Source organism: Pelodiscus sinensis, chromosome 16 (genome assembly GCF_049634645.1).
Source record: "Pelodiscus sinensis isolate JC-2024 chromosome 16, ASM4963464v1, whole genome shotgun sequence".
Lineage (NCBI taxonomy): Eukaryota > Metazoa > Chordata > Testudines > Trionychidae > Pelodiscus > Pelodiscus sinensis.
In genome coordinates, this window is record NC_134726.1 from 15,600,171 (window position 1) to 15,627,294 (window position 27,124).

Below are 27,124 nucleotides of genomic sequence, written 5' to 3' on the forward strand. Positions count from 1 at the left end.
GCGAACTAGCAGGGGACCTGGAGCAAGCAGCAGGGGTCTGGCCTGACTGTACTCACCGGCAGCAGGGGCTTGGGCCATTGGCCCTAGATGGGACAGCTGTGTCAGCTGTTGGACACTTGCACACTCCCCCTATGGCATTTTGGGGAGCAGAAGGTGACTCTTTGTGACCCCTCTCCATGTGCCACCCCTGCCTGCGTGGATACAAATGTCTACTGCAGATGCGGTTATTCACTGATAGGAATCGTTTCTGCTGATCTGCAGGGCTCTACTCCCAGAAGACACTGTGGCCAAAGGAGGGGAGTATGGTGTCGCGGCTACCAGGAGCCAGAGCCCTTGGCAACTCCTCCCAAGTAGGATGATACCTCTCCAGCTAGACGCACAGCTGGGAGTAGCTGCTGGTGTGGGGCGCTGGCTCCTAGGAGCAGGGGCACCATGTTTCTCTTTTTTAGTCACAACATCTCCTGGAAATAGATCCCTGTGGATCAGCAGATACTCATTCTTCTCCACATGTAAGGAGGATCTGAATGAATGCTTCCATTGCAGCCAGCTGGAATGGGAAAGGAATCCTGGGTGTCGTTATGTTTACTCAGTTTGCTTAGATCTGCTAGGTATTCAACAGTTGTTATATAAATACAGTTCACACTGGAATGGGAAAGAAATCCCTTGTGCGGTTATGTAAATATAGTTCACCGAGTTTGCTTAAGCCTACTAGATTGTTAGACTAGTGTTTTGCCTCTTGTAACCAATTAGGCTGTTGTGGGGTCACAATGCAGGAATTGTAAGATATGACCGCCAATGCTTCCAGTTACTGGGAATGCAGAAAAGTCAGACTGGTTTAACTCAGTTCAAAGGAGAGAAACTCAGCATAAAGAATCTCGGATGGACAAGGCTTCTCTTTCCAAACTCTGTGACGTCAACTGAGGGAAAGGGCAGAGCTCTGAACCAGCAGGCTGCATGCCTCCCAGGCATGATCTGTAAGACTGGTTCAACCTATTACTCTCTCCCCCTGCCCCGCCCTGTTCTAATGATAGAGCTAAAACAGACTCCATAAGGAGTCTCTTTATTATTTTAGTGTTATTCCAGTGGATGCTGGAATCTTTTGGCTGGACTGTGCTGTGGGCGAAGAGCTGAAATCACTGAGAAGCTGAAATCACAGAGAGTTGAAATCTCTAGGTTTGGCCCACAGACAAATCCATCACAAGGCCAGCAGTGGTGAGAAGCCAGTCAGAGGAAGAGGTGGACAGTAGGGTGGCTGGTGGAGTGGCCAGTGAGCAGCTAGCCGGCGGGAGCAGTGGCAGGAACAGCACATAGATGGCATTGCCGCATACTGATGTATCTATGAACTCTGGGTCTGCACTGACTGGACAGAGCTGCGAGTGGTGTGTCTGAAGTGAGGGGAAAGCACACTATATGAGTTGAGGTTTGGACTAAAAATCTTTAAGCAAAAGACTCTGCCCTGCGGACTCCGGGAATGGTATCGTGCTTACGGGTTTTCCATTGGTTGATGATAGTTTACTGTTATTAAATAGACTGTTTCTATCTCTGACTCAGTGCTCATGAGAAGGGAAGAATTGCTTCTAAAGGCACCAGTGGATAGATTGGAATTTTCCCAGTTTACTGGGTGGGGGCTCGAGACAGTTTGGTTACATTGTTGAAAGAACCCCACTAGATACTGAACCCGGCCCTTATGGCTGCCAACTGCTACCGGCAGAAGGGTTACACACAGATAGACATTAGTATGCAGAGCTCTATACTTTGGGGTTCAGAAACTGTCTGGAGGACCAAGTAGGGCTCACCTCCAGGACACCATGCCTTCTATCCAAACTCCCTGCTCCCTGTCCCCTGACCGCCCATCTTCAGACACTGCACCTCCTATCTAACCCCCCTGCTGCCCATCCTCCAAAACTTCCCCTATCTCACCCCTCTGCTCCCCGCCCCTGACTGTTCAGGACTTTCACCCCTCACTCCCTGACCACAATGCCCAGAGCACTGGGGCTGACTGCACTAAAAAACCAACAGCAGAAACTACACTGGCTCTTTGTCACCAATAAAAGCAGGGGGAAAAATAAAAGTCTCTCATAGGGGTAGAAGAATTTTCCCCCAAAAGTGGGTGTTTTTCTTGATAAAAGTTGCATTGCAGTGTGAATGCTCTCGCTGTTTTGTCAACAAAAGGCAGTTTTTGGTGAAAAAACTCAGTAGTGTAGATCAGTGTTTCTCAACCTTTTTTAATAAAGTACCCCCTTAAAAAAATTATAAGTACCCCCAGTCCCTACAGTTTTCAGACACACAAAATTGTTTCCTACCATTGCAACACATTTGTTTAAACAACTTAATTGTAGCCGGGTGGATGATGAAATTTTTGGGTGTAAAAATTACAAAAATAATAAAGCGCTATAAAACTTAAAACAAAAATTCAGTTTTCTCCAAATTTCACTCGTGGTGATGTATCCCCCAGACTTCTCTTGAGTACCCCTAAAGTTACTTGTACCATTGGTTGAGAAGCACTGGTGCAGACAAAGCCTTAAAGATCGATTAAAACAGCACCCTGTAAAGAGCCTGATTCTGATAACAAAAACTCTGCACATACTCTTACTGACTTACATGTGATTGCTTGCATGAATAATAGCTGGTCACACCCATGCCCTTGAAAGAACCAACACTGATGTTATATTTTCAGATGCACTTAAAAGGGATTTAGAAGCACAGATTCTATTGACTTTCAAGTGTTCTATTTTTCTTCAAATAGATAATGGCAGTCTCTCTTCCACAAAAAATACTTTACAGTATTTGTTTTAAAAATATCTAATTTCTCTGCTCCTGATTTCTAACATTCATCTGTGAGAGTAGTAGTATTTTTTTCATTATATTAGCCAACATAGATAAGCACAGTTTAATTAACTTAAGAAAAAATAATATACTCATTTTCTCTCAGTAAAGCATGCCTTGATGGAGTATTTTGTGTGGTGTGGGGTCTGTAAAAAATTAATTATATTGCTGTCTCAAGATCTTCCTGATAATTTCTGGCTTTATGTTTAGGAGACACTGTTCCCAACGTACTTCATTAGGAAACAAAACAAACTATAAAGTAGTGTCCAGAACATCACAATGAATGTAATTTTAAAAAAATTATTCTGAGCACAAGTCCAGTGTTTTCAGAGTATAAAAGAGAATCAGCTTGTTTCCTCTTTCATGAAGAAGAGTGGGAGACACCCTGACTAAAACATAAAACTGAGAGTGAAAATATCTGGAGCCAATTCCAGATTTATATACAAACCTAAAAAAGAAGGATAATACCTTCCTATGTCACACAGGTATTGAGAAGGTAAGGTAATATTAAACTGGGCTACACTGCACAAGCATAAGTTATTTTTACACTGGTCTGGCACATCCACCACAAAGGTTTGCACTTAGACAAGTTACATTAATGTAGCGGCACAGGTACAAAAATATCAACATATGCCAGACCTCAGTTAATCTTTGTGAGCAGGTCTGAGACCTTCAGTTGGAAAGTGACAGAAAAATGCAACATGCTGATATTGTTAAGAACAGAAGAGTTATGTTCTAGTCCTAGCTCTGGCATTGTTGTGTGATTTTGAACAAATTACTTAGCTGTCCCATGCCTCAGTTTTCCCTTCTGTAAAATGGGGACGATAATGCAGATACACATTTCTAAAACTGCACTTTCTACAGAGCAAAAAGCTCTATGTAAAAGGTAAATATATTAATAATAATTGGAACAACATTGAAAGTGGAAGGAATTAAGGGTAACTCTGGTTTAGAGCAGTTTGTTTGGAGTGCCTCTTTCAGGTTTACAGTGTTGTTGTACAATACACTATAAGCCGATAATGACAGCTGAGACCAGAAAAAGCAAATGAAGCACCAAAACAGAATGTCACAAAATCATGTATCCGAGATGCAGTATATTAAAAATCACAACGTAGTAAATAGCATTTCCATGGCAACTTCAAAACACTTATTTCATGTAATGGAATAGACTATTGTGTCACAATAATTCTTAAATAGTAAGAGAATTAAATGTAACCATGTAAATATTTTTTCTAACAATATTCTGTTTGCATGGTTTAATTTTTATTCTTTTTTTCTCGCAGTAACATGAAGTTAAGTTGTAATATTTCACTATGAATCCTATAGTAGCAGTTTATCCAGGGATCTAGGAAATACATAGATTTTCCTTGGTATATACCAAGTGCTATTAGTTTATTACATACATTACTAAGAGATATACATTATAAACAACATTTGTTATCTAGAACATGACACACTAACAATTACTATCATGTAAAATTATTTTGAAGTTACTAGCCTGATACTACCAACTAATGTTGGTATAACTAAGTTGGGGTATGTCTACACTACCACCTTAGTTCGAACTAGGGTGGTAATGTAGGCAACCAGAGTTGCAAATGAAGCCCGGGATTTGAATTTTCCGGGCTTCATTTGCATAAAGCCGGACGCAGTCATTTTTAAATGTCCACTAGTGCGGACTCCGTGCCGCACGGCTACACGCAGCACGGACTAGGTAGTTCTGACTAGGCTTCCTAGTCCGAACTACCGTTACTCCTCGTGACGAGGAGTCCACACTAGTGGACATTTAAAAATGGCAGCACCCGGCAAGATGCAAATGAAGCCCGGGAAATTCAAATCCCGGGCTTCATTTGCAACTCCGGTTGCCTACATTACCACCCTAGTTCGAACTAGGGTGGTAGTGTAGACATACCCTTGCAGTGTTAGTAGTTACACTGTGTAGACAGCACTATATAGATGGAAGTACTTCATTAAGTGCTTCAACTGCATCATTGCAGCATTTCAAGTGTAGATTAGCTCTGAGTTACTGGTTTTTACTAGGTGATTCCACAGAACAGAAATGAATACACCTTAGCCAGGTTCAAAATTGCAGAAGATACACAATTACCTAAACACAGTAGTACTAGATAAAATAAAAACAAACCTACTGCATGACAAAGCCCTATAATATGTTTTGAAGTTTTATTTGTCAGAGGGGAATTTTAAATAGCTGAGTAGCTTGCAGAGATGTAAAAATATTTGTGAAATAAAACAATCAATAAACATTAAGCAAAATGAGAAGAAAATGAAGGTCACTTACCTGTACACAAGGGTTCTTTGAGACAGGCTCTGTATGTTTACTTTTTCGGGGTATGCACTGACCTGTGCTGTTGAATAGGGCAGCTTTGACTAGCAGGGTCTATTTGAACGTTCAAGAGCCCCCTTTCTACACCTCTCCTTTGAAGATGTTTTAAGGGCAAAGCTATAAGAAGGTGTGCAGTGTTGACATCTCAGTTCCTTCCATCACTAATACAGAGCTCTGAATCGTTAAGACTAAGGATGTTAAGGACTAGTTGACTATCTGATAAGTAAATGTTTATTGGATAGTCCAGTCGACTAGTTGATCCCCTCCTCCCCCCTTGCTGCCTCTATCAGACAGAGGCAGCAAAGTGGAGGGGGAAGGGGGGGAGAAGGTACTTCAAAGCAGCAGCGCCACCTTGGTATTTCTAAGCAGCGCCGCGAGGAGCTGACCCCGGACTCCATGCGGTGCTGTCCCTTTAAGGGGTAGCACTGCATGGAGGCCAGGGTCAGTTCCATGTGGCATTTCAAAGGGGTAGCGCCACACAGCTGAGCTGGGGATCAGCTGTGCGGTGCTGCCCCTTTGAATGGCAGTGCTGTGTGGAGCGTGGAGCTTTGAAATGCTGCACAGAACCCAGACTCCCCAGCTGACCCAGGGTTCTAAGGAAACACCACACGGAACCTGCGCTCAGCTGGGGAGTCTGTATTAATGATGGAAGGAACTGAGATGTCAACACTGCATGCCTTTTTATAGCTTTACCCTTAAAACATCTTCAAAGGTGAGGTGTAGAAAGGGGGCTCTTGAACACTTAAGTAGGCCCCGCAAAGTCCATCTCAAATGTACCCTAAGGCTGCTTCACTGCCAGTTCTTCCAGCAGAAAATATGCTAATGAGAGACTCATTAGCATAAGTAGTGCTCTCATTAGCATATTCCCTGCCATTTCTTTTTGCACAAGGAGTTTTTGCGTAAAAAGAAGCAGTATGGATTTTTTTGGCCCAAATCCCCCATTTTGCGCAAAAAAAAAAAGTTCACACTGCTTCTTTTTGCAAATGGTAATGAGATCGTGACTTATGCTAACTAGTCCTTCATTAGCATATTTTCTGCCAGAAGAACTGGCAGTGAAGATGAAGCCTAAGGGTATGTCTACACTGCCACCCTAGTTCGAACTAGGGTGGCTAATGTAGTCATTCGAACTTGCATGTTCATTTGCATGTTCATGTACTTCATTTGCATGTTCCCGGGCGCCGCCATTTTTAAATGCCCGGTAGTTCGAACTACCTGCCCGCGGCTACATGCAGCACGGGCTAGGCAGTTTGAATTAAAGCTCCTAATTTGAACTACTGTTACTCCTCCTGCAATGAGTAATGGTACATGCATGGCCCCACAATATGTTAATATCTTTATGGCTGACCTAGAACAACGTTTCCTCAACTCCTGTCCCCTTATATCCCTTCTCTACTTACGCTACATCGATGACATCTTTATGATCTGGACCCATGGCCAAGAAACACTGGAGACATTCCACAGAGATTTTAACAACGTACACTCCACCATCAATCTCAGCCTGGACCATTCTACACGAGAGATCCATTTCCTGGACACCACAGTACAAATCAGCAATGGAAAATTAGACACCACTCTCTACAGAAAACCCACTGTCTCATGTCATACAGTTACCTACATGCTTCCAGCTCCCATCCAGAACACACCATATGATCCATCATCTATAGCCAAACCCTTCGATACAACCGCATCTGCTCTAATCCCACTGACAGAGACCAGAAACTTCAGGATCTCTACCAAGCATTTATAAACCTCAACTACCCACCCGGAGAAATAAAAAAGCAAATTGAAAGAGCCAGACAAATACCTAGAAACCAACTACTTCAAGACAGACCCAAGAAAACCAACAATAGATCAACACTTGTCATCACCTACAGCCCCCAACTTAAACCTGTCCAACACATTATCAATAAACTACAGACTATCCTGGAACAGGATACTAAACTCCGAGAGGCTCTGGGAGAAAGACCCATAGTCTCCTATAGACAACCATCTAACCTCAAGATGATTCTTACCAACAACCACAGGACATACCACACTAATACCAACCCTGGTACCTTCCCTTGCAACAAACCCCGTTGCCAGCTTTGTCCACATATTCACTCTGCTGATACCATTATTGGACCTAACCAAGTGAGTTATAAGATCAAGAACACATATTCCTGCGCATCCAGAAATATAATTTATGCTATCATGTGCCGAAAGTGTCCGTCTGCTATGTACATTGGACAAACGTTTCAGATACTTTGCCAAAAGATCAATGCCTACAAAGCAGATATTAGACAAGATCACAAAGAAAAAACAGTTTCTTGCCATTTCAACTAGCAAGGACATTGTCTCAACAACTTGACTACCTGCATCCTGCTTCAAAGGCCTTTTAAGACTACACTTGAAAGAGAATCCTCTGAACTGTCATTCATGCTTAAATTCGACACTTCACACTTAAGTTTGAATAAAGACTCTAATTATCTTACCCATTACAAAGACAGCTTCCCCAATTATCACCTCTAATATCATTAGCACACAGACATTTACCTCTCCCGCACCCCCCTTCTGTTCTGAAATTTGATTTGTCCTTTTCATGTGTTCATTTTTTTAATTGTATCCTTTGGTATATATGGTTGTGACAATTTTCTTCCACTATTTGATCTGAGGAAGTGGGTCTGGCCCATGAAAGCTCATCACCTAATAAACCATCTTGTTAGTCTTTAAAGTGCTACTTAGTCCTGTTTTTGTTTCAGCTACACCAGACTAACATGGCTACAATTCTATCACCAATGATCTTTAGAGAGATTTCTCTACCTTAATCAAAAATCTTTCGCCCATGCTGTCAAATGTAACCAAAGTGGATCAAGATGGTACACTTTCCCTAGCTGCTGTAAGAAGAAGGTCCAATAACAGTGGTAGTACTTTGAAGTTTCTCTTTGAAAGAAGGAGTAAGCCTGTGTACTACTGGGGTCTCCTGCTCTTGAACAAAACTAACAGCATAAGTGCTGAACCTTGTGATAAATATTTGGAGTACCCCATACAGCTAAAATGTCCATGCTTATAATGTCTTTTAAGGACCTTTCATGTATTTAGGAGTCAGTCTGCTAACTGATTGAGGGATCTTGGTTCACACAGTGTACCATATAAACTTTATTATGAATACAGGCAGTCCCCGGGTTACGTACAAGATAGGGACTGTAGGTTTGTTCTTAAGTTGAATCTGTATGTAAGTCGGAACTGGCGTCCAGATTCAGCCGCTGCTGAAACTGACCGCCAGTTCTGACTTACATACAGAATCAACTTAAGAACCCCAAGTCAGCTGCTGCTGAAACTGATCAGCAGCTGATTCCAGGAAGCCTGGGGCAGAGCAACTCTGCCTCGGGCTTCCTGTAGTCAGCGCTGGTCAGTTTCAGCAGAAGCTGACTTGGGGACGCCTGGGGCAGAGCAGCTGGGGTTCTGCTGGGTTGCTCCAGTAGCGCCGCTCCTCGGTGCTCCTGGACCAACCCAGCAGCACCCCATCTGCTCTGCCCCAGGCGTCCTGATTCAGCCGCTGCTGAAACTGACCAGCAGCGGCTGAATCAGGACCTGGGGCAGAGCAGCTGGGGTGCTGCCGGGTTGGTCCAGTAGTGCCCAGAGCGGCGCTGCAGGACCAATCGGCAGCACCCCAGCTGCTCTGCCCCAGGGTCCGAAACAAAAGCCTGGTCTGCTGGGGGGGGGGGGCACACTAGCTGCCCCCCCCAGCAGACCAGGGACATGGGGAGCAGAGCCGCAGCGGCAGCGGGGTGCCGCGCCTCTGAGGCTTTGCTCTGGCAAAGCCTCAGAGGCGCGGGACCCCGCCGCAGCTGCAGCTTCAGTCCCGGTGCCTGTGGTCTGCTGGGGACGGTCCCCAGCAGACCACAGGCACCGGGACTGAAGCGGCAGCAGCGGCGGTTCCCCACGCTTCTGAGGCTTTGCTCTGGCTTTGGTCCCGCTTCAGTCCCGGTGCCTGTGGTCTGCTGGGGACGGTCCCCAACAGATCACAGGCACCGGGACTGAAGCGGCAGCAGCGGCGGTTCCCCACGCTTCTGAGGCTTTGCTCTGGCAAAGCCTCAGAAGCGCGGGAACCCGCCCGGTGCTCCTGGTCTGCTGGAGACGGTCTGCAGTAGACCAGGGGCACCGGAGCAGCTTACGAACGGGGCTTTCTCGCCCCGGAGCTCGCAGGTAGCAATCCACCACCTCGACCTCCGGGGCGAGAAAGCCCCGTTCGTAAGTGCGGATCCGACATAAGTCGGATCCGCATAAGTCGGGGACTGCCTGTATACCATTCCCCAAATGGAGTAGTATCCATATGGCTCAGTTCCTCCTTGCCAGATACTCCAACAGCGGGGAAGGAGAGCAGGTCATGGACTGGACATAAGCAACACATCTTGAAGAACACCAAATACAAAACAGGTAACTGTCTTCTATTCGCTGAGTGTACTTGCTCATGTCCATTATAAATTAGGTGGTTCCAAACAGTACCAATGGAGGCAGGGAGGAGTTCATGCATGTGTAGAGCATAAGACAACTCTTCTGTCATCTGCCTGTTAAGTGATGGCATAGTGCACTGTGAATGTATGGACAGAGGATCACATTGCAGCTCTAAAGATGTCATGGATGAGTATGTGTGCTAAGAAGGCTGCCAACAATGCCTGTGTTCAAGTCAAATGGGCAGTGATGAGAACCCGCAAGCTCCTAACAGGTCTTTATGCAAGATGTGATTCAGCTGGAAATTCTCTGCAAGGAAACTGGAAGGCTTGGTTCTTTCTAGGTAAAAAGCCAGAGTCCTCTAGATGCCCAGTGTGCGAAAATGTCTCTCTTCACTGGTCTTGTGTGGTTTAGGACAAAACACTGGGAGGACTATGTCCTGGTTCACATGGAAGGAAGACATCACCTTGAGAAGGAAGGTAGAGTAAGGGGGCACAACTAGACATTGTCTTTGTAAAAAAATTTGCATAGTGGTTCTGCGTTCAAGACCTTAATCTCTGAGGCTACATCTAAACAGCAGCGCTACTTTGGGATAATGTCCATTATTTCAGGTGTTAATATACTGATATAAATAGTTCTGATTCTAGAATTGGTCTCCACACTACAAAACCACAACATAATTTTGAAGGACTAAACCCAACTAAATCATTCCAGCCAGGGCTTTGTCAAGCCTCAGCTTAAAAACTTCTAAGGATGGAGATTCCACCACTTCCCTAGGCAACCCATTCCAGTACTTCATCACCCTCCTAGAAAGATAGGCTTTTTTAATATCCAATCTAGACCTCTCCACTACAACTTGACACCATTACTTCTTGTTCTGTCACCTACCACCACTGAGAATAACATAGCTCTATCCTCTTTGAACCCCCTCTTCAGGTATTTGAGGGCTGCTATCAAACCTCTCCTCCCCCCATTCTTCTCTACTGCAGACTAAGTAAGTCCTGTTTCCTCAGCCTTTCCTCACAAGTCATACACTCCAGCTCCTTTTTGTTGCCCACCACTGGACTGTCTCCAATTTCTCCACATCCTTTCTGTAGTGGGGGTTCAGCAACAGAATCTTTTCAAACCCTCTCTTTTTCTGTCACCTTCTTATGCAGATTTTACCATGAGATAAAGTGATCAGCCCATAGCTGGGCATTTTGAAGTTATTTTTTAAATAGTTAGGATAATAAAAGAGTAGCTAACATGTCAATGTACGAGAAAATTCATCTTAATTCTTCATAAGAGGGCAAGATTACATCCAATTCTAACTCTATGTCAGCTACGGAGCCATTATACTGTTGGCTCTTCACTGAAGGACTCTTTACATGGTTCAAAACATTTCTGAGGCTATGATAAAGACCATGGTCAGTGGAAGCTGATACCCTAGAAGATATAAATAGATCAGTCAAAAGTAACAATGAGAAGACTGCTGAGCTAGGCAGAATTTGTGGAAAGATAGGTTGGCAGAATTAGCCTTTAATCAGTGGAAAGAAACAGTCTCCTGGGACACAATCTCAAGGTAATTCTGTAACTCAACAACAATGTCCTTTTTAGTGACTTAAACATTAGGGTAAAATCGTGAATGTGAGAGAAGTGGATAACACAAAACAGAATGATTCCATCTATATCTAGAGTGAACAGGGTATTCTTTACAGGCAGTCCCCGAGTTACGCGGATCCGACTTACATCGGATCCGCAGTTACGAAAGGGGCCGTTCCTCTCCCTGGTCTCCAGCAGACCAGGGAGAGGAAGCAAAGCGGCGGAACACGTGGGCAGCGGACAGGGCTGTCCGCTGCCCACGCGCTCCGAGGCTTGGCTCTGCTTTGCCCCCCCCCCCCTCTGGTCTGCAGACCGGGGGGGGGGGGGGGCAAAGCAGAGCCAAGCCGCGCAGCGCCCGGCCAGCTGACAGCCTGGACGCGTCTGGGCTGTCAGCTGGCAGCGCGCTCCGTAGCTTGGCTCTGCTTTGCCCTCCCCTCCCCCTGGTCTGCAGTTTCAGCACTGGTCAGTTTCAGCAGCGGCTGAATCAGGACGCCTGGGGCAGAGCAGCTTGGGTGCTGCTGAGTTGGTCCAGTAGCGCCGAGGAGCGGCGGCGCTACTGGACCAACCCAGCAGCATCCCAGCTGCTCTGCCCCAGGCGTCCCCAAGTCAGCCGCTGCTGAAACTGACCAGTGGCTGACTACAGGAAGCCCCTGCCCCGGGCTTCCTGGAATCAGCCGCTGATCAGTTTCAGCAGCAGCTGACTTGGGGATGCCTGGGGTTCTTAAGTTGAATCTGTATGTAAGTCAGAACTGGCATCCAGATTCAGCCGCTGTTGAAACTGATCAGTTTCAGCAGCGGCTGAATCTGGACGCCAGTTCCGACTTACATACAGATTCAACTTAAGAACATACCTACAGTCCCTATCTTGTACGTAACCTGGGGACTGCCTGTATAATAAATAGCTTTACTTCTTAATTACTTTAGTCTCAACTTTTACTATTATACTTGGCAAAAACATATACAAATATATTAAATTGGAAATCTTCCCCATAACACCCATTTGTGCTATCACCAAATATATAGATTATTTCTGGACTGGAAGACTGGCATATTTGTATATTTCCTCATTGTTCCGCCCATCACCATAATGGAGTTGTTTAGTTTGGATTTTTATTGGGAAGTTTCCAGGAAAAAAAAGGAAAGAACTGACATTGCCATCTGCTAATAAAAGCAAAACCAAATAATCTCTTAAAGCTCTTAATAAGACATAAGTATTTCCTAAAATATACTTTAAAAATAGTTTTACTGAAAAGCTTTCTCTGAAAATTGTTGCTTTGCCAAAGCCTCAGTATCAGGCTGCAGTTATGAATCCTATCCTGTAACAGAGATAACATAAAAAGGCAGAAACAAGCCATATTATAGCAGTACACAGTACTAATACGCCATGGATTGAGGTAAGTACAGGTGTGTTGTGATAATATAAGACAGTGATGGGTAACTTTAGGCTAGTGACTGGGCTGTATGAGTGGCCCTCCATCTCAGAGGGCCTTATATTGATGTAACCAAGACTTTCTCCCGGGATAGGGTAGTTTTGCTAACTGCACTTAAATACCTAGAATTTGTGGGGTGTGCCAAATGAACCATAGCAGTACTTCGAGTGGGTTCAGGGGAACTTAACGTCTCTCACAGTCAATGTTGTGCGCAATCAGCACACACCTCACTTCACATACCCTTGCTTTACGTGTGTGTCATTTTAGTAATACTGTTAGAAAAAAAACCATGTGGCTGGAAACCAGAGGAATCTGGCAATTCTCTGTGTGGGAAAAGATAAACAAAATGTTTAATGGGTCACACATAGAACCCCAATGGGCTGCCGATGGTCCATGGACTGCAGGTTGTCTACCACTGCCACAAGATCAACTCCATAAGAATAGATTCTGCCAAAAGTGTTTTTGGGTTTCCATTAACTGTTGGAATTAGAGATACTTTATACTTGTCAGAAAATCAGTATAGGCTAAGCCTTCTCTGAGGTTTCAGTGTAGAATCTGTGCCCTAAATAATAAAAAGCATAACATTTTCCAGGTAGCATGAAATGATTCCTGCCAGGCAAAAATACAAAACCCACAAAATTCATTCTCTAATAATGGTTTTATTTGGGATATGATAAATTATTAACAGGAATTAAATGTTCTTTCCCCGCCTTTATTTTTTCAACTTCATGATCACATTTCATTGCCATATAATTCTGAAGCACACAGTCTACCATTCTGAGTGGATGACGGTGCTGCGTATTTGTGCATATTTTATTATAGAAGTGCCTAAGGGTATGTCTACACTACCCTGCTAGTTCGAACTAGTGGGGTAATGTAGGCATACCGCAATTGCAAATGAAGCGCGGGATTTGAATTTCCCGGGCTTCATTTGCATAAGCGGGGCGCCGCCATTTATAAATCCCCGCTCGTTCGAACCCCGTGCCGAGCGGCTACACGCGGCACGAACTAGGTAGTTCGAACTAGGCTTCCTAGTTCGAACTACCGTTACTCCTCGTGGACTAGCGGGGTAGTGTAGACATACCCTAAGAGCCTCAACCAGGATCAGGCTGATTGTGCTAGATATATAAATGAATAATAAAAGCTGTTCCCTACCTTGAAGAACGTAAAGTCTAATAGGACAAGATACAACAGGCAGAGGGAACAAGGGCAGTGAGATAAGCGAAAAAGAAGAAAGAACCCCAATTGTGTATACTGGCCAGATCTACACAACTGGATGGTTTGAGAACTTTTTTTCTCTTGTAAATGTGGCATATATGAACAGAGAAGTGGCTTTTGATTCCACTGGAAGGTAAGCACTTTAACTTGCACTGATAGGACCTAGATGTTCTGCTAAATTTGGCGTTTGGCCTTCACTGTGCTATTGGTGCAAGACAGCCATGTTTCCACACAATCTCAAGTGTGCAGCAGAGATATATTCTTGACCTAGCACTATTTCTGTCAAATTATTCTTGCCACTGCACACACCACAATCAAGGATGATTAAGAGCTGTTTACCAAACAAAACTGTGGTAACAATCCTGACTTGCTTATGAAGATGCCAGAGAATTTCAGCCCTGCCCTTCAAAATTTTCAGGATATCACACACACTATGGAGTTGCATATCTCATGGCAGAAGACCTAGGTCCAGAACTTTGGAGCTGAAGCATCAAAATCCTTGGTACAAGTGGGGTTGAACACTGTGAAGTGTATTTATGAGTCCATCTACCTAAGATTCAAGCAGAGATCAAACAGTCACAGCAAACTGGGTAGCCTTCAATAAACAGCTCATGCTGTCTACTGCATGAAGTCCATGTGTCATTTGAAGATGCAAAAACAACTCTGCCTTGAGACAAAGTTCAGGAACTCTCAAACTTTTATATTTCCTGTATTCCTAGAAGGGTCAGGAAACTGGACCTTCTAGTAGGGAGACTTGGAATGGCCAGAGACATTCCATATGCACTGTCAGTGCCAAACCCTAGCATGCCATGATCCTAGCTAGTATTGGGGTGGCCATGAGGCTTGGCATTTGTGAATTTGAATGAATAGCGAGAACTGAGTACTTTACATATCTAGTATGATGCTGTCAACTACAGTCACTCTGGCTGAAGCAAAGAACCCCACTATTTGTTGTTCTTATTGTTTTGGATGATGATGATCTTACTCTATTCAACCTAGAAACTATATGAGCAGGTGACAATGGGCATAATAGTGCCAATAGTGGATGGATAGTTGACTGATGACCAAGCCTGTTTCTGACCAGTATGTTCATGCTGTGGACAAGTTGCAAACCTAATTTAATTCATTACAGATGGTTTTGAAATATGTAAAACACATGGCCTATGTTTGTTGCTAAGTCAGCTGTTTATGACACTATGAACAACTATATGCTTCTATTTAAATTGGCAAGAATTGTGAGGAATAGCAAGATGCTCCATTTCATTTCTTTGTAGCTTAAAAATCAACATTTTTGTGTCAAGATGGGTGGTCAAAAAGTCAATTGCTTACACAGTAATGTACTGCTCCAAGGATTAGTGCTATCATCCTTGCTGTTTAATATTTACACAAATAACCAATCAGAATTCCCCTGATATGTGAAGATTCAAGTGATCTCTGCATTGCCATCCAATTGAAAGAAAAAGAGCACATTTTAGATGGATTCCTAAGCTGTACTCAGAAAACGTTGTCGTACACGGTTCTTGAATGTCAACCCTAGCAAGACACAAGTGTACTCCTTTCACTGAAACATTGTGAGACTGAGAAAAAACTTCAGATATTGTGGGATAGTACAATAATTGAGCATTAAAAGAATATAAGAATGGCCAAACTGGGTCAGACCAAAGTCCATCTACTCAAGTATCCTGTCTTCTGACAGTGACCAATGCATAGGGAATGAACGGAAGTGATCCTGTCCAGCTTCTGATGATCAGAAGCTACAGACTCAATTTAATAGCCATCGATGGACTTATCCTCCATGAAAATATCTAGTTCTTTTTTTAACCCTCTTAAAAGTCTTCACAACATCCTAAAGCAAACAGTTGACTGTGTGTTGTGTGAAGAAATACTTCCTTTTGTTTGTTTTAAACTTGCAACCTATTAATTTCATATTCTTCTGTTATGGGAATATAAATAGCTTTTCCTTCTTTACTTTTTCCACACCAGTCATGATTTTATAGACTTCTATCATACAGTGAACCCTCGTTTATCGCGGTAGATAGGTTCCAAACCCGACCGCGATAGCTGAAAATCCGCGAAGTAGGGACACCATATTTACGTATTTATTTACAGTGAGCCCTCGCTACTTCGCGGTTCGACCATCGCGGATTCACGTATATACATACGTAATGAAAAAAGTCCGCGAAGTCGTGAATCCGCGATGGTCGAACCGCGAAGTAGCGAGGGCTCACTGTATCCTCTGTTAGCTGTCTCTTTTCCAAGCTGAAAAATCCCAGTCTTCTTAATATGGTAGCCAAACCTCTAATCATGTTTGTTGTCCTTTTCTGAACTTTTTCCAGTGCCAAGATACCTGCCTTGAGATAAGTGACCACATCTGTATTCAGTATTCAAGATGTTGGCATACCATGGATTTATATAAAGGCAATAAGATATTAATAAAAGGACAGAGAATAAGACAGAGAATGATTCCTAACATTGTTTGCTTTTTTGACAGCTGCTGCACATTGAGTACGTTTTCAGAGAACTATCCACAATGATTCCAAAATCTCTCTCTTGAGCAGTAACAGTTAATTTAATCCCCATCATTTTATATGTATAATGGAGATGGTGTTTTCCAATCTGCATTACTTTGCATTTATCAACATTAAAAAAATCATCTGCCATTTTGTTGTCCAGTCACCTCATTTTGTGAGATCCTTTTGAAGCTCTTCACAGACTGCTTTGGACTTAACTATCTTGAGCAGTTTTGTATCATCTGCAAATTTTGCCACCTCACAATTTACGCTTTTCTCCAGATCATTTATGAGTATGTTACATAGGATTAGTCCCAGTACAAACCTCTGTGGCACACCAGTTGTTACCTCCCTTCATAATGAAAACTGACCATTTATTCCTACCCTTTGTTTCCTATCATTTAACCAGTTTTCAATCCATGAGAGGGCCTACCCTCTTCTCTCATGACAGCTGGTGTACTTGAGTGAAGGGAAGCCAACTTTTAAAGAGCATATCAAGAAGCTGAAAAAGTGAACTCTAGATTTTATGAACTCCAGAAACTGGCCAACACAAAATGAAGAACTGGCCACACACTACTCTGTGCAGCCAATCTCAAACTATGTTACTCAGCAGAGCACTGAGCCCCAGTATGGTCATGCTTGAGCCATTAACACAAAATTGATATTGAATTCAGTCAAGCCTGTAGGATCATAACAGGGAGTTTGAAACTTGACTCCCACATAGTAATTCCTTCCTTGGAGGAATTACACAACCATATTTCAGTAAAAATGAGAGACAAAGACAGGTGCATAATCCAAGACTTCAATTGTATGGACATATTCCACTACCCAAGAAGTGGAAGTACAGAAAGATAAGTGACAATAGTATGTCTTGGCTACAATGCTGAAGTGACTAACAATAATGATGATCACTTCCTGAATCAAGCACAGTTATCCATGTAATATCACTCATATCACAGAAAATACTCGCTCTGTCTCAAAAGTCCTGGGTCAGAATCTTAGAGTCATAGATTCCAAGGTCAGAAGGACCACTGCGATCACCTAGAACAGTGGTTCTCAACCAGAGTACAGGGCCTTCTGATAGATTGTGAGTAGGTTTCAGGAGGTCCGCCAAGCATAGTTGGTGTTAGACTGAAGCTGAAGGCCCACTATGTAGGATTGAGTCCCACCATCTGCGGCCAAAGCCTGAAGAACTTAGCTTCACAGTGTCCCCCGTGGTATGGAATCTCGGGCAACTATCCTGCCTGATACCCCATAATGCTGGCTCTGGTTTATATATCCAGAAAAACAGTTGTTTTGTCACAACTGGCCGTGAAATTTGTATAGTATGTTAGGGAAGGGGAGCCTCAGAAGGAAAAAGGCTGAGAACCCATCATCATTCTAGCCTTACCACCTTCATGACACAGGCGACAGAATCTCCCCAAAATAATTTCTAAAGTATATCTTTTAGGGAAACATTCAATCTTGATTTAAAAATTATCAGTGATGGTGAATCCACTACAAGCGTTGGTAAGTTATTTCAACCCACAAAGACCTGAAACATGTACATAATTTTAAGAATGTTATAGTACTACTAGGATGCTTACATTTAAGCATGTATATAAGTGTTTGGAGAAATAAGGCCTATATAAACCTCGCCACTGCATGAACTAGGCTAGTGAAGACAGATACAACTGTTTTATAACTTATACGATCTGACATATCTCTTCTACCATTCTGCTAATCAAGGGAATAAAGTCTCAAAACTGCCTCTGAACAAAAGCTATGAACTGAGCTGTCAGCCAAATCACTGGTTAGCTCTAGATAAAACCAGCACTTGACTGAAACATTAAAATTTGGCTTGCAGATTCTTAGTAACTCCTTTTAAATTTACTCAAAGGGAGTAAATATAGCAATCATTTAAAGAGCTACTTTCTAACAAAATCAATTGTTAACTTTATCTCATTGTTACAGAGTAATTTCTTTGGTACCTAATTAGAAAAAAAACGCAAATTATCAGAATGCCAGCCCCTCAGCTAGTGTAAAATCAGTGCAGGTCTGTCTACCAATTTCAGTGGTACTGTGCTATTTTTCAGCAGGCAAGGATCTATTCCACAGAAGTTAGAGTTTCCAGTATTAGTATCTCATTTAGTGTTAGTACATCAGGAAATCTCTATATCTAGAAAGGAATAAAGAAGATGGTGTATAGGGAACAAAAAGTTCTTTGGCAACCAAATATATAAAAAAATGCACCTTAGTGTTCTGAGATACATTTCAGTCTACTTTGTGGATTACATAAAAGTAGTTTAATTGCTCTCCATCTCCCAACAGTGAATACAGTTAAGAGTTCTCATACTGTAAGATTCAAAGATGTGCAAAAGGTTAAGAATGAACAGAAATAAAGAAAAAAAAGCACTGAGGCACATCACTTAATGCCTTACTGTTTGAATACATGGAAGCAAGCATATATAGATAGGGACAAGTTCATAATCATGAATACATCATATCATTTTATGTATGGTCTATTTAAGCATGATATTGTCTTATTTCTGGAGTAATGATAATTGTGTGAATGATAGAACTGGTGAAAATAAAAGGTACTATATTATTAATGCATCCTAAGTAGACAGACCATTATCAAAGTCAAGATTTTTAGCTGGTATGGTATTCCTGGACTGAATTGGTAATACATACATGCTATGGAAAAGAAGTCTCCAAGCAGTCATATGTAATCACTAAAACTGGAATGTAAAGAGGCCAAAAATAAATTGATAGCTGTCCTGTAGGAACAATGCTATCTATACTGATTGACAGACTTTCATCACTGCTTCTTGTCTTGAACAAAACCAGAGCTCACACTGCCCATAGTTATACTATTCACTAATTCCCAATGGTATGAATTTCAGATGGAACATACACTGTTTGGTTTTTAAAGTAAGTGGTATGAAGTGGGGCATCCATATGGCTGTTGAAAGTTCAGACTGTTTAGGGAATTTGTTATAAACACTGTAAATCTATGGGGAGGGAATACTAAAATAATGTATGTTCCTCTTAAATGATTACACTTGAGGAAAAGGCAAAAATAATCTAACATAGCTAGAAAAAAATAGGTTTTATATGCTCTCTACACAATTCTCTAATTATTTCTCCCAAAGATAAAACATCATAGATATTAACTGTTTAGATAAGAACAGAGCTGATGGAAAATGGCATTTCCAGCGTTCTGCCTTGGAAATTAATAAGAGTTCTGACAACTCTGCTGCTGCTCTGGCTGCCATGGAAACACACAGTGCTGAAAACAGGACAGATTCCTTTAAACTAATTGTTGTTCCACAAAAAAAAAAAAAACTCGGTGGTAGATTTTTTTGAGAAGGTGTTTTTTTTTTTTTTATGAAACAGAGATTAGTTCAAAGCAATTTCTCCTGCTCTGGTTGAGCCAAAGTCTCTCTAAGTGGCTGGGCATGAAATATAGAGCCACAGTAACAAGGGACACAAGATTTTCTGGTTACATCTAGCTAGCTATCCCTTCTACAGAACAGGAGTTAGGTACTTTGAAGTAACAACATACCTGTAACTGTTATTTGACATTGTAAGTGAAACATAAGACACAATGACAAATTAAAGTTATACAAAGCAGCACAGAATAGTGTAGCAAGAGGTAAGTGAATAATGTAGCTAAATAACACAAATTTTGGATTAGCTAGAATACTGAAGTCACAGTTTCAAATTCCAGGAAAGTCAAATCCATCCTTTATATAAATAGAGCAACATGTAGGTAATTCTAGTGTGTATCTACTGACTAGTATTCCCTGTATAGTGTGCGCTTGCGCAGCTGCTCAGGAGAGATTCAAATGTCACCCAGCTGATTAGCAGAGCTCTCATAGCTAGGGTTTCTGTTTCTACAGCTGGTGCCCATCCATGCCTCAGTGCACATACAAAATTATTTCATACATGGATGGAAAAAATTAGAGGGAACATTGCTTTTGACTACTACTAAAAAAAACCCCAGGGCCTGTGTGTTCTATATGGATTTTAAAGATTTTATGGTACTTTCCTAAAGAGAAGGAAAACGTCAAAATGCTGTATCATACATAATGGTGACTCTCCATCTCCAATATGCATGCCAATGGTGTGATACAATATTTATATAATTATAAAATATTTTGGAATTAAATCTTACAAATGTTTTGACTTTTCAGAGAATGTTTAATTGCTGGATATATTAAACTGAAAATTCAAAATGTAAAAAATTAGGAGGTTTGGAACAGTAGCTGTTCTTTCTGCTATTTATTATTCCATGTAGAAGCTTGTGAAGGATTATGGAATATGTTGTTTCTCATTCTGTATTACTCATCCTGTGTGTTTCCAAAGTCACAAATTTGATGATCACATTGTGTTCTTTTGGTTTCCATAGCATCCATAAATTTGATGTTAACACGGTATTCGTTTGATTTCCACTGCAGAAACACTGAATTCATTACAAAAGAAGTGCTAAACTGCCTGTGATCTGGGGAAATGCCTAGAGATGAACTGCATAGTATCTCATGGGCAATAATGAAATATATTAAAAGTTTTTGGACTCACTTCCCATCTATTATAAGCAGGGCTCGACAAATAATGCAATCTACTCGCCCATGGCGAGTAGATTGCAACCCGGAAGAGCCGGGTTTGGGCGATCTGCGCATGCGCAGATCGCCGGACAGCGCGGCTGGCAAGCGGGGCTCGCTGCAGTTCGGCGAGCCCTGATTATAAGAAATAAATAAATACATTTTGAAAATGATCTTTAATATAATAAAAATCACTAATTCACAATGAAAAAAAGCTGTCATCTTCATCTGATGGCCGTTTGTGACAAAGAAAGTTCAGCTGAGCAGACAAATACATTGATAACAGATTCGGATTCCTGGACTTATGTGTACATTAAGGTCATTTAAATGATTAGAATCAGAGTTCTCCATAGAGTTATTTATTATTATTACTACTACTACATTAATATATGCATGGCTTATCCATTTTATATACAGTTCCTTTTTTACCAGGGGGTCTGGTGTGGGACTGCAGCAGAGGTGTTGCCCCATCCCCCACCAGGGCAGCAGAAACCAGAGCAGTCCAGCAGCGTGCTCCACTCCATCCCGCTGCCCTTTCCCAGCCTTCTGCATTCAGCTTCACCATGATGGCAAGAGTGTCCTGGGGCCAGGGTGATCTGATTCCTGCTGCTGTGGTGAAGCCAAGTGCAGCTGACTTGGAAGGGGTGGCGGGCCAGGGTAGAGCAGAAGAGGGTGCTGGGTCACTCCAGCTCCCACCACCGCAGTAAGGCTGTGTCTACATTGGCATCCCTTTCCGGAAAAGGGATGCTAATGAGACACTTCGCAATTGCAAATCCGCAGGGGATTTAAATATCCCCCGCGGCATTTGCATTTACATGGCTGCCGCTTTTTTCTGGCTTGGGGATAAGCCAGAGAAAAGCGCCAGTCTAGACGTGATTCTCCGGAAAATAAGCCCTTTTCCAGAGGATCTCTTATTCCTACTTGAATAGGATCTCTCTTATTCCTACTTGAAAGTAAGAATAAGGGATCCTCCGGAAAAGGGCTTATTTTCTGGAGAATCACATCTAGACTGGCGCTTTTCTCCGGCTTATCCCCAAGCCGGAAAAAAGCGGCAGCCATGTAAATGCAAATGCCGCGGGGGATATTTAAATCCCCCGCGGATTTGCAATTGCGATGTGTCTCATTAGCATCCCTTTTCCGGAAAGGGATGCCAATGTAGACACAGCCTATGTGTGTGTGGGATAACCCCACTGCCGCCCCACACCAGGCTATCAGTAATCCCCTGGGCCGCATCCATAGGACAAGTTGAAGTGGCCGCTGTGGGGTCCTCAAAGTGCAGGGCCTAGGACAGCCATTCCAAACCGTCCTATGGATGATCTGGTTCTGCCCTTAAGGTCCAGAGAACAGGGATGGTCTTGTAGGTAAGATACAGGACTGGAACTCATCAAACCTGGGTTCAACTTCCAAACTACTACAGATGTACTCTGTGACTCTAATATGTGGTTGTGGTTTCAATCCTACAAAGACTCAGATAAGCATGATTAACTTTATGCAGAGTTATCTTGATTTAGCAAAGTACTTAAGCATATGCTTACCTTTAAAATCAATGGGAGTTAACCATGTGCTTAAAGTTACTTACATACTAAAGTGATTGCTGAATAAGAAGAGTTTCCTGAATCAGGACCCGTTAGTAGTACCGCAGTTTAGAGTCATGCTTACTGGTTAACTAGGTGACTGGTTAACCTTTCACATCCCTACTAAAATGTACAAAAGATTTTTCTATACTTATTAATTTTATATCATACTTTGACATTAATTACTGAACAATAAAAAGGGAAAATTCTATTTTATTAATCTGGTCTAAGATGCCATTTAAACTAATTTGCAAATCTACCTTGATGTTCTAGTGACAAACAAAAAGGTTCAGTTTTGGGATTGTAATTTATAACGCCACCAGGACATTTTGAGGTTATGGTAATTTATACAGTTCAGATACATAGTTTTATATTATTTTTTATGTAAATGACACTGCAAATTGTTTATTTGAACTACAATAGAACAGGATTTTCTAAAACAGGCTTATTTGACATTTACATTTTTACGCTCTTATTAAAATATAGTCTTAGGATGCGTCTACACAGCACCCTAAACTTGAAATAAGATATGCGATTTCACTACGCAAATTGCGTATCTCATCTCAAATCTATTTTGAAGTAGCTTATTTTGAAATTTGGCAGGTCTATTCAGCACCAACTTTCGAAATAATGTGCTATTTTGAGCTATCCCTTAACCCTCATGCAACGAGGTTTACTGGGATAGTAAAATAGCGCAGCTATTATTTCGAAAAATATTTTGCAATAATGGGTGGCCTGTGTAGACGAGGGGGAGCTATTTCGGGATACCTCCAGTATCCCGAAACAGCCATGCAGTGTATACATACCCTTAAACTACTTTCACCCTTCCTTACCTTGAAATCCTTTTGGATGAGTGGTTTTACAGATGGTATTCACTGATGGCCAGAACCGTGACAATTCTCACAGTAAAGCTCAGGAATGAAGAAAGTAGAGATCTGCTGGTTAGGTGATTTACTGTAATTCTAGATGTGTTAACTATCTGAATGTCCTAATGTGTTTTGCTTAAGTATGCTAAATTTTAAAATCCCAATAAAGTTAATTTCCCACTAATACAGAATATTGTGTACGTCTCCCTTTTTGATTAGTTATCCTTTAAAAAAGAAAATGTTTGTTACTAAATGTTAAAAGTTACAATGATAATGAAACCCACACTAACTGAAAAACAAGCTACTGTATAAAATAAACGACATTAGGAGTTTAGATGATGAAAATGAAATTGTTTTCTTTGCTTACAGTAACAAACACCTTACCAGATACATTTCATAGCTTCCTGTGGCAGATCAGAAGGAGGAAATCCTAACGACCCTACTTTCCTGTAAACAACTTCAAGCAGGACAACTTCCCGTCTATTATCAGGGAAAGAATTCAAGACCTAAATTCTACATTTAAATCGTGCTAGAAATTTTCATTGTATTAATAATCAAGAAATCTTTTAAAACTGTTAATGTAATTATACGGTAATATCTAATCATATAATTGTACTTCAGTATAATTGTACTTCAGCAATCTTTTTAAAAATGTCAGTAGTGCCTAAGGCACTTAGAAGATTAAATCCATTACAAGTCAATGGGAGTTAAGTTCCTAAATGACTTAAGTGCTTTTGCAAATCTGATCTTTGAATCTTTTACTGTAGAATAGCATATATAATTTATATTATAGCAGTATCTACAGGGGTCAGCTAAGCTACAAGACCCATTATGCATACTCAGAAATAAGCATACTCAGTTTTTTGCTCTGAAGAATGCACAGTCTAAATAGACAAGAGAGAAAAGGCAGAAGAAAGGCAAATAGTATTATCCACATTTAAAGAACTAAAAGTTCAGAGACCCTTCCTGCAAAAATTTATGAACACGCTTAATTTTATGCACTGCGAGTTCATTCACTGGTTAACTGGTTCCAGTTAACCAGCAACTGGTTGGGAGCTTGGGCAGCTCCCTACCTGCCTTGGGCAGGGGGTTGCTCCAGCCCCACAGGGGCCTGCTATGGACAGGAGCTGCTCTCATCCAGAGCTGCCCTTGTCAGTGGTGGCCCTGGGTGCCCCACAGAGGAGCCTCTGTTCACGGGGAGCCCAGGTGCCCCAAAGGCAATAGCTGCTCCGGTCTCCAGAGCAGCTTCTGTCTGTGGAAAGCCCAGAGCCCCGCAAGCTGGGGCTATTCCTGAGAAGCAGCCTCTGTCTGTGGAGAGTTCAGATCGCCGCAGACAGGAGCTGGTCTGGCGAGCAGCTGCAGCCACAACCCCAGTGCAGGGGCTAGGAGCCGATGGGAGCCTCACAGGTTGGGAGCTGCTCCAGCCGGACTGGAGCAGTCCTCCATCTGGGATCCCACTTCAATCAGTTATACACAAGGCACACCCAATGTTTAACCAGTGAACTGATTAACCAGGATTTAACATTCCTACTTTTTAGAGCATAATTCATTTTAAAATTTAAGCTGTCAAATGCTAAAAATTCCCAGGGGGAAGGAAGGCAAATATACAAAGATGCTGAAAAAATCTAGAAAGGAAACAAAGCAATTGGGGGAAATCTCAATTTTCAACCACATTAATATTAATGCACTTAAATTCAAGCTATAGTTGGATTCAATACTTGTGGTTTGTCACCACAATGATAGAATTACAGCCTTGTAATGTACAGATGGAAAACATTATTCTATATATTATGTGCAATTCCAGTTTAGTCAGTTTTAAAATATATAAGAATGTTATTTATAAATATGATTATTTATTAACCCATCCTATTCTTCTATTTATTGGTTCTTTCATGGCTTTTTCCTTCTTCTCTGCCTCCCCCTTATTTCCACATCGGGTGGAGTAATAACCTCAATGAAACCCTCCCTTCTTAAAAATAAGAAACATATTTTAGGTCCTTATGCTTATGGATTTCAATTCAGAAGGCACAGTTTCCAGAGGGGACAAAATGCCAGTTCTTTATCAAAGGAGCCCAGGAGCACTTTGGCTCAACTACGGATTATCCACAGAACCCAGTGGTATAAGGATAGCCAAAGCAAGAAGGCACATATGGTAGAAATTTTGTCCTTTAAAAAGGAGGGGGCTTTTTGGCTGCCAGGGGAGGGTACATGCTGGAGTCTCAATTGCAAACAATTATAAATTATGTTGAGGACCATGCATTTGAGATTGAGGAGCTGTGCTCCAGGAGCTGTGCTCTCTCAGCCGCTTCCTCCTCCTTCAGTATGGTCCAGCTATCTCCAGGTGCATAAGAGAACTGAGCACCAGCAATCTCCTTACAAAATTTCTGCTATAGCCCAATGAATGTTACTAAGACAATATTCAAGATACATATGAAGTGGCAATTCTAATAGTTGTCAGTACTGAATGATAATATTACATGCCTCGGTAGATTGCTGGACTGTTCCAAGCTAATTCATGTTATTGCTGCTTTGCCAATTAACTGCACAGCACGCAGAAGGGTTTAAAAACAATGCAAGCTTAGAGTCACAATGTATAGCTGAGAAACAAATTAAAAAACAATTATAAAACAGAAAAAAAGCAAACTATATAAATAAGTAGTGGTAATGAGAAAGCAACAGTATTCCCTGCTAAAATTGAGGAAGACACCCATCTCTGTTTAAAAATACTTAGTCCTATTCCTTTAGTTTAAAGCAATTTGTGAAATCTTTTCAAGGCACATTCTAGCATGTACCATGAACTGAACTAATGCATATAAATATCATTCTGAAAAGATCACTTATTAATTTCCTTTAGAACTTAATTAATGTTCAACAATTAGCATTTAATTGAGAGCTATTTAATAAATAATAATGAACCTGGCCTTTGAAAAGATCTGAAAGTGAAACAGAGTATTTGCATGCATGCAAAAAAATGTAGAGAATTTTAGAGCAAGCACTTACAGACTGAATCTACTGTGGCATGTCTGCAATTTTTTGCCCCCCAACCAGCAGGTAACTGACCTTCCTTGAGACTTTTCTGGCTGTTCACCTCAAGACATTCCTTATCTTTTAATGTCTCAATATCTCCAGTAGGTAAAATCTCTGGAAAGCCCTGTTGCTGCTTCTTGGAGCTATCGATCATGATGAGACTCCTTTGAATGGCAACATCCAACATAGGAAAAAGACCAATTTGCTAATCAGCAGTACAATGTTCTGTATACACTGCTGCCCAGTTTCTTCTCAAAATAATTGAGCAATTATGTCTTTAAGCAACTGAAAGCAGCCATTACTCTTTACTTCCTAGTCTGACCTACAAATACACTCAATTTGCCTGAAGCCCTTAACTCGCTTCCAGACAGAGAAACAAGAGCTTCTGAAGCTGAACTCCCAAAGCCCACCCCCTTTCCCAGACAACCACTATTCCCTCCCCTTTAGCTATCCTGGCTTCCTCCGTACTTTTATGTTTCAGTATGCAGCTTGATCATCAGAATCATCTGACAAACACTGAGTCAAGCAGTTAAAAATAAATCCAGCAGTTGCTGAAGGCGAAGCCTTTGCTGATACCTAAGATAAATAGTTGCCGTGGTCTCTCTTTCTAAACACTGCTGGAGGCTGTGGAAATACTTTATGTTGGTTGATGGTCATATTTATTACTCTTTAAGTTTCATCAATAAACGAACAGCTGAACATAATGAAAATTATGTAAAGAATGAATATTT

The 27,124-nt window shown here is 41.7% G+C and overlaps 1 protein-coding gene across 17 annotated transcripts in view; it reads right to left on the reverse strand.

Annotated features, from left to right (window-relative positions):
- The window catches only part of MRTFB (myocardin related transcription factor B), a 266,743-nt gene that overhangs the window by 82,385 nt on the left and 157,234 nt on the right, over positions 1-27,124 (reverse strand). For 2 of the 17 annotated variants that reach the window (XM_075899343.1, XM_075899339.1), the window contains exon 1: positions 26,427-26,796. The exons of 13 other annotated variants lie outside the window; for them this stretch is intronic. In XM_075899343.1, coding sequence (XP_075755458.1) covers positions 26,427-26,580 — 154 coding nt within the window. In that variant the 5' untranslated portion in view covers positions 26,581-26,796. Of the gene's footprint in view, positions 1-23,333; positions 24,006-26,426; positions 26,797-27,124 lie in introns of those variants that run through there. 2 more of the 17 variants (XM_075899341.1, XM_075899345.1) reach the window with 2 other exon arrangements.